Genomic DNA, 8444 nt, shown 5'->3' with positions numbered 1-8444 from the left:
ACAGAAGTACAGCAGCCTTTAAAAATGCCTGCACGGAGCAATAGTGGGAACCAGACATATTTATTCTTTCCTTGCTTTCTGTGATGACATAAATAGGAAGTAAAAACACGTTAAACAAAAGGCAGAGCTAGGATTTTACAGGTCTTTATTTTGGCAGGCTGCATGACAAACGCCTCTTCCGGGACTGCGACACGTTTGGGGGAATGGCAGAGAACGGAGGCAAAAGGTGCCGGGAGCCCTTTCTGTTCCCTTCAGCCCCTGCAGCTGCTCCGCTGGTTTCAGGGCACTTGCTTGGTTCGTTCCTAGAGAAAAAGGCTAGGGCATGATTTTCAAAACTACTGCCCATCCACAGTCAGAGTTTCCTACATTCCTGGGTACAAATGAGTGGTCGAGAGAGGGCTTCTTTCCAAATTAGGTTAGCCATAGCTTCCTATTCTTTACCAATAGCTGTGAAAACGAAACACTTGCCCGGTTTTAGTATTCTACACACACCCCTCCCAGGGAATTTTGGGGCAGCTTTGGGTCCCTCTGCGGGACGGCACCCAGCGTGACCCCCTCCCCTCATTCGCCACCCACCCGCTCCTCCACCGCAGTGTGCGTCCCTCTCCTAGCGACCTTGGGGTGCCCCAAATGCCATCAGAGGCCCGAGGCTTCAGCCCCTAACCCTGACCCCCGAAGAAGGCACAGGACGAGTCCAACTGCCCCGGACAGCAGCCCAGCACTCCCTTCCAGCCCTTCCCACGCCTCCATCCCCCCAGAAAGGGACTCCGCCGCAACAAGAAAGGGGGGGGCAGCCCCCAGAAGGCTCGAAGCTCCCGCCCCGCCTCGCTGTCGCGGGCCAGGGGCAGAAAGAGGGAGCGGCAGAGGCGGCGGGGACGCGGCACGGCCGGCACGGCACGGAGCGGGGGCCGCTCGCAGCGCGATGCCGGCGGAGCCGCGGGTCCGGCAGCGCCGGGGCGGGGTCCGAGCGGCGCGGGGGATCCGCCGAGAGCTCCGGCCCCGTGCGGGGACTCCCGCAAGGCCCGGGGGGCGCCGGGCTCCGGCCCTCGGGGCTTTATTCTCCGGCGCCCCGAGCCCCGCGGCTGCGGGGGAAAGAAGCGAAGGGGCGACGGGAAGAGAGGAGGGAGAGCGGGACATGCGAAAGGGCGGGGAGGAAGGTCGGGCTGCGGAGGAAAGCGGGCGGGGAAGGGAAAGGCCGGCAGGGCAGCAAGAGGGACGGGGCACAGAGGAGGGAGAGAGGGGGAATGGAACGGAGCAGCGGGGCAGGGACAGGACAGGAAGGAGCCGGGTTTGGGGGGGACATGGAAACGGGGGAAAGAGAGGTAACTGAATACGGGCAGGAGCATGGAGCGGGAGAGAGAGGGACAGGAGGGGATCCTCCCGGCGCCCCGGCTCCGCCCCGCCCGGGCTGCTGCGCTCGGCAGAGCTCGGCTCCGTTCGGCTGGACTCGGCTCCTCGGCCAGCTTCGGCTACTGTCGGCCACGCTCGGCTATTTCCGGCCGCATTCGCCTCCATTCGCCTCTTCGGCAAAGCTCGGCTCGCCTCGGCTGAACTCGGCAAAGCTCGGCTCCGCTCGCCTCCTCGGCCCCTTTCGGCCGCTTTCGCCCACGCTCGCCTAGTCCCGCCCGCGCCCGCCTCCATTCGCCCATTCCCACAGCTCGGCTCCCTCCGCCCGGCCCCGGCTCCCTCCGGCTCACACATTTCCTCAGGGCACCTCAGCACAGGGCACACAAACTGCAGCCCCTAAAGGCTTGCGGCTCTTTCAACACACACACTCGTAACTCAGCTCTGGGGACAGAGCTGACGGCTCCTCTAGGACAAGAATAGTTACACGTAAAAGCAATTCCCTTATTTTGCATCTCCTTTTTATTTAAACCCCCCCCCCCGAAATCCCATCCCTACCACAAGGAATGTGAAGTTCTGGTTCCCCTACCCCCCCCCCGTACGCTATTTGTACAAAGGCCCTGGGGCAGCACACAGCTGGGATTCCACGGAATAAAGCCCAGCTTCAATAATCAGAACAACTGATATTTGTTTACAAATTAGGTGCAGTTTTCTATGGTGCTGCGTACCCTCGGAGCCGAGTCAAGGAAAAAGAGCTACAGCACTGGAACCTAAGTTTTAGCAGCCTAGTCATCTGTAACTTGTGCCATAAAGTAAACCAAGGATAACTACAGTATTATCTGCTGAAGTTCTCTACTGTGGATTTCGGGTACAGCAGCACGTGCTTTACTCCCAACAAAAGCTGCTCAGGTGGGGGGAGCCGGGAAGCCAAGTCTCTCCACTTTGTCTGAACACCATCTTCCAGGAAGGTACTGCTTCTTCTCTCCCAGGCTCCCTTCAGCAAAGTGGCAAATTCAGAATCCGGTGCCACAGGAGGCCCTTGGCTTAAGTCCTTGTGGTTTTCAAACTGTTTAAAAAGCCAAACAAAAAGCATAAGAGAAAAAGAGTGATGAGTATGAAACAAAAATCTCTTCAGCCACCTTTGTTTTGAGATGAGCTCTGCACTGAAGCTCTGGGAGCACAGGCGTGCAGTCCTGCTAGAACAGAGCTGCCCAGCAGTGTCCCCAGGGGCATCTGGAGTGTTCACACTGCTGAGCTGAGAAAAACTCACCAAACCCAGCCCAGGGGCCTGTGATCCTCCACCCACCCGGGGGAACTCCGGGCGCTGTAAACAGAGGCCACAGCGCACACCAGGCTCTGCTGTGCCCGGTGAGGAGTCTCTGTATGAGCCTTGAGCCCTGGTATCGCCCCCCAAACACCACAGAGACCTCTTGTGCCATCAGAGAAAAGCCCTGGAGCAAACGTGTGTCCCCAGCGTGATCAACAAGAGATGCAGAATTACCTCCTCAATAAAAACGCTGTTACTGATGGAAATGTAACCTCTGTCGACAGCGAGGATTTTATAGGAATACTGGCTCAAGAATTCAGTGACTTCAGGGATTCCATACCACAGGTTCCTGGGACTGCTTGGGCATCCAGAGCCTATAGTATCGGTTAAACTGGTAGAGCTGAGGATACTTAGCAGCTTTCAGGGACTCGGGATCTTTGTCACAGAGCTGGAACGTCACGCAGGGAGCAAGGGGTTCTCTCAGAGAGTGCAGGAGGCCAGTGAAAACAGCACCAAGGTCCTCCACGACGTCTGCTCCTAGAAAAGCCAAATAAATTAAACTATTGACATGAGCACGGACACTGGGGCAACCTTCCTTACTTTGGGCCTTGCCAGCAGCCCACAGAGCCTCACGCAGAAAAGAACTGAACGAGATCAAAAAGTGTTCCTAGTGACCTAGACACATGCTCCTGGCCGCTGAGGTACCTGAAAAACCCTCCAGACATCATCAGCTCTTGCTGAAGCAAATAATCCACATTCACTTGTTGTGCCAAAAACACGCCCGGCCCTTAACAGGGAGAGACCCTGCCAGGCACCGCCTCAGAGAAGAACCGAGCTGTACTGGGGGGACACACCCAGCCAACGTGTACAAATTTAAACAGAATTTTCTCTCAGAACTGGGACTTTCAGCACACCCCAGGTGCTACTCGACTGCCACAGACACACAGAGGGCTTCGTGAGGTGCTCTGGGATTGGCCAGTCCTGCTCCAAGCCCTGCTGATGCCCCTGTGGTTTTAAGGATGTCCTCAAGGAGGTGGTAGAACCTCGCCATATTTGCCCCTGGAGCTTAATTTCTGAGGTTTTCTTTGGGAAACGCATCCACTTCCTACTTAACAATGCAGTCCCCTCTCCTGCTCTCGGGAAGAGCTGCCCACAGGCACGGGAACCACCTCTCCTCTCCTCTGCCCTTAAAACACTGTGTTACTGAGGCCAACTACTTCCAGGCCAAGACTGTCCATGCAGGGACAGTGTCCCTTCTCTTTAGGGTCAGGGAAAAAGGGCAGAAACACCTACAGAGCTTCAATGCCCCTCTTGAGCACAAAGCACCATGAATCTGCACCTCCTGCTGCTTGCAGGGAAGGTAATAAATTGCCTCAAGGTAAAAAATGATAAATGGTAAAAAATTATTGCAAGAGGGTAGAAATTATTCCACTTTCACTCCACTGCTAGAAATTACACATAAAACATAAAAAAAACCCCTGTACCTGTTCTGTTTTCAGACTGAAGCAACAGCATATTCCTGGCTCCTAACGCAGCAGGGACAACAGCACTGAAGGGAACTGTTTAGATAATCATGTCTTCATTTAAAGATAAGCCAATTCCTTCATCTAAGCCATCACTGCCCTCCATCAGAACAGCCAGCATATCCACGACATCTAATAAGTGAAGGAAAAAATGTAATCAGAGGATCCAGACTAACTGGGAAAACAACAGAGGTAGAATGCAACATTCCAGGAACACAAAGTATCTTTTTAGTTCCCAAAAAAAAACCAACCAAAAAGAAACAAAACAAACAAAAAACCCCACCAAAATGGAAACATTTTATTCGGCCGCCGTGAGGACTTTCTTGGGTTGTTATTGATGTTTGGAGGGGTGTAAGAGCAGTTAACACTTGTGTTTGTGATGCTTTTGCTTGCTTTTGTAACTTTTCCTTTAGTACTTTAATAGTTTTAACTAAAAATGTTTGTTGCTTTGTTGCTATACTAGTTATCTTTCTTAGTGTATTTTTTATAGTTTAATTAGTTTTTAATGTATTTAATATACTTCTTGTAGAAGTATTACAATTTTGTAAAGCATACTGCTTTAATAATGATTTACGTATAAACTTAGGCACTCTATTTTTTTTTTATTCCTGTTGTTGCTTTATTAATAAATGCTTTAAAAGGTTTGGTTTTGTTTTTTTTTTGCTTAATTTTTATATATGCTGGTAAACTTCTTGGGTCTTTTACCTGATCTATAGCTCGTTGAGTTAGTTGCATTGCCTTTTGACATTTTTTAGGTTTTAGCATAGCTTGTGCCTTGGTGCGAAAATATGGTCTTAAGCTTATCAATTTATCTATAGTTACTTTGTGAAGAGGATCTTTAGGCTGCTTTTGCATAGCTACAGCTTTATTAACTTCTGCTTGCTAGTGTGCACTAAATAAAAGTTTCTGATGCAGTGAGAAAATAAGTTTAGCAAGACTTTTATAATTTTTTGGTAGCAATATATTAGTACTCTAAATATAATTTAGTATTTGCTTAGTTTGTTTATTAGTTACTCTAAATTGACTCACTGTAGCTTGCAACTGTGACAAAAATTTTTTAATCTAATGGTGTAATTTGAGCTGGTAACCTTTTGCTTGCTTGCTGCTGAAAAATTATAGGATAAGCTAGTTCTGCTGCTAGTTCTAAAGTTTGCTTATTTTCTTTGTTTAGTTTTACTTTTGTTAGAGTTGCCTAAACTTCTTTTTGCTCTCTGGCCAGAGCCTTTGTTAGGTCAGACTTTGCCTTAGGGGGTGATTTACTGACAGACAAACTCTGACAAACCGGTGATCTCTGTTTGGGGGGGCTGGAGGAGCCGTGGGCTCACAACCCGACTCTGTTTCCGTGTCCTCAGGCACGGGTCGCAAGGGAGGTAATTCCACTGTAGACACAGCAGGTGGCATGGAAATACTAGGTAATTAATTTTCTCTGCTATAACTTTTATTCTTCTCTAGTGTGAAGTTGCTTGTGCAGCAGCTTTTTTTTCTGCCTGATGTTGTAATAACTCATTGTGATCTACCTTTTACAACTTTTTTAGCTTTTTGGGTGTCTTATCATCATCTAAAATGTCTTCTTATAGTTTATCTTTAAACTTACACCACTTAGACAACTTATGTACTGTATGAGGATTTATAAAGAGCCCCTTAGCATACCTATATGTTAATAACCTTGGCAGATCTTTATGTAAATCAATGTTTTTAATCTGCCTTTTCTGCAAGAACGCAGTAAATAAATCATATGCTGCTTGCCTCTTCATACCTCTATTGTCAGCGCTGTTGCAGCCCTCCGAGGTCGTCGGCAGCACGTATCGGCCAGGCTTGCCTCTGCAGTCACCTGGGGCACGGTGCACGCTATTTCAATTCAGCACTTTTGCCATCCTGGCTGCATCAGGACCTGAACTCTTTTTCCTCACTCCACCGTGGCGCCTATCACGTCGTGGTCACCATTTTTGGGGAAAAATAACGGGAGAAAAGCCCATTCTATAATGCCAACAAGTTTCAGTTTATTCTAAGCACGCATGTACAGTTATACCCGTTATAATGAAGCTCATGCATATTGCAAAACTTAGGCTCCTCATTGGTGTCTCTAGAACAGGTCAAGCTCGCCTTTGGGGCTTTCTCTGCTTGCTTTGTTTTCCCTTACACTTATCTCTTTGCTGACCGTTCTGCTGCTGGGAACCAGCTCATCCAAGGACGTGTGATATTGTTGCTACATCCGCTATTGCTGCACTCTGCAATTTTCAGCTACCGCTTCACTAACTGCATGTAGTCATGGCCTCTCTCCCGAAGCCGCTCATCCACAAAACTCTCCACACCATGATCCGAATTTTCTGGCTCTTTTCCCTCTTTTTTTTTTTTTTTTTTTTTGCCTTTTCCCTATTTTTTTGCCTTTCCCGCATTTTTGGGCTCTTAAACCGTTTCTCTGTGCGACTTTCCCACATTTCCAGATCTTTTTCCCACTTTTCGGCTCTTTCGCCGACTTTGGTCACTCCCCCCCCAATTTCCGAGCTCCCCGATCCCATTTTCGCCCTTTCTTCCCCAATTTTTGGGCTCTTTTCCCATTTTAGGTCACTTTCTCCCCATTCCCGCGTTCCCCCATCCCGATTCAGGGCTCCTCGTCCCGCTTTTTGGCGCTTTTTTCCAGATTTTTACCTTTTTTTCCCCATTTTTCTGGGCTCCCGCCTGGCACATTTCCCGCGTCCGCTCCCTCATGGCAGCCGCGCACGCGCAGGAGCGACCACAGAGACGGTCCATAGAGATGAATGGGAGGTCCTCCAGGAGCATAGAGACGAGCCGGTAGTTCCAAAATACCATAGAGACGAACCGGAAGTCCTCCAAAGACCATAGAGATGAGCCGGACGTTCCATGATACCATAGAGACGAACCGGAAGTCCTCCAAAGACCATAGAGATGAGCCGGACGTTCCATGATACCATAGAGACGAACAGGAAGTCCTCCAGAAATCATAGAGATGAGCCGGAAGTTCCATAATATCATAGAGACGAACCGGAAGTTTTCCAGAAACCATAGAGATTAACCGGAAATTCCATAAAACCATAGAGACGAACAGGAAGTCCGCAGAAACCATAGAGATTAACCGTTGTTGTACGGACAGCGGCCGGCGCAGGGCGGAAAGCTTTAAAGCGCGGTGGCACGGACGGCGGCCGGCGCAGGACAGAAAACCGCCCTCGCCGCCGCCATCCTTCTCCGGCGCCGCCGCGGAGCCGCCTTCAGCCCTCCCCTCACTCACAGACACCGCCCCGCTCGCCGCTCGCTGCCGCCCCTCGCCCTTCCCGCCCCGTCTCGGTGGTTTTGGGGCCGCTCTGGCCCCTCCCGCCCCGTCTCGGTGATTTTGCCGGGGACTGGCTGGGGGCCTGCAGTACCGCCCTGTGTCCACAAGGTGGCAGCATTGCCGCACGCAACCGTCGGGGGCCGCCGCTCGCCTCGGGGCCGCGGGCGGGGCCGGCGGCAAAAAAGAGCGGACGCCGTCCCCTGCGGAACGTCCTCGGTAGCAAATGCCCCGAAACATCTCGCGCGGAAAAGAACGCCAACGAAAAAACCCCTGCCTCTAACCCAACAAGAACCAAAAGAAAAAACCTTTTCTTTTAAACTGCATTTCAATGTATTTTATTTTTATATTTTTCATATTTATATTCACATTCTGATTTATAATTCGGATTCAAAGGCCGGCAGGGGAGGGAAGAGGGACGGTGGACAGAGGAGGCAGAGGGGGGGAATGGAACGGAGCAGCGGGGCAGGGACAGGACAGGAAGGAGCCGGGTTTGGAGGGGACATGGAAACGGGGGAAAGAGAGATAACCGAGGGGAATACGGGCAGGAGCATGGAGCGGTAGAGAGAGGGACAGGAGGGGGATCCCTCCCAGCGCCCCGGCTCCCCCCCGGCGCCCCGCCCTGCCCGGGCTGCTGCGCTCGGCAGAGCTCGGCTCCGTTCGGCTGGACTCGGCTCCTCGGCCAGCTTCGGCTACTGTCGGCCACGCTCGGCTATTTCCGGCCGCATTCGCCTCCATTCGCCTCTTCGGCAAAGCTCGGCTCGCCTCGGCTGAACTCGGCAAAGCTCGGCTCCGCTCGCCTCCTCGGCCCCTTTCGGCCGCTTTCGCCCACGCTCGCCTAGTCCCGCCCGCGCCCGCCTCCATTCGCCCATTCCCACAGCTCGGCTCCCTCCGCCCGGCCCCGGCTCCCTCCGGCTCACACATTTCCTCAGGGCACCTCAGCACAGGGCACACAAACTGCAGCCCCTAAAGGCTTGCGGCTCTTTCAACACACACACTCGTAACTCAGCTCTGGGGACAGAGC

At 51.8% G+C, this 8444-nt stretch overlaps 1 protein-coding gene across 2 annotated transcripts; it reads right to left on the bottom strand.

Moving 5' to 3' along the window:
* Positions 1 to 1843: 1843 nt before the first annotated feature.
* Positions 1844 to 8101, bottom strand: LOC144248297 (uncharacterized). 2 transcript variants are annotated; one of them, XM_085571231.1, is made up of 5 exons: positions 6784 to 8101; positions 5891 to 6057; positions 4096 to 4266; positions 2846 to 3148; positions 1844 to 2410 (listed from the first exon to the last, which is right to left on the bottom strand). In XM_085571231.1, the coding sequence occupies exons 1-2, from the start codon at positions 7658 to 7660 to the stop codon at positions 6041 to 6043; spliced, it is 894 nt and encodes a 297-aa protein (XP_085427357.1). In that variant the 5' UTR covers positions 7661 to 8101; the 3' UTR covers positions 1844 to 2410; positions 2846 to 3148; positions 4096 to 4266; positions 5891 to 6040. The 2 variants fall into 2 exon arrangements, with proteins under 2 accessions (XP_085427357.1, XP_085427358.1); XM_085571232.1 differs by having other exon boundaries at positions 6814 to 8101.
* Between the last annotated feature and the right edge of the window lie 343 nt (positions 8102 to 8444).

The sequence above is a fragment of the Lonchura striata genome, chromosome W (genome assembly GCF_050655825.1).
Source record: "Lonchura striata isolate lonStrDom1 chromosome W, ASM5065582v1, whole genome shotgun sequence".
NCBI lineage: Eukaryota > Metazoa > Chordata > Aves > Passeriformes > Estrildidae > Lonchura > Lonchura striata.
This window is presented reverse-complemented; position numbering and strand designations above follow the sequence as displayed.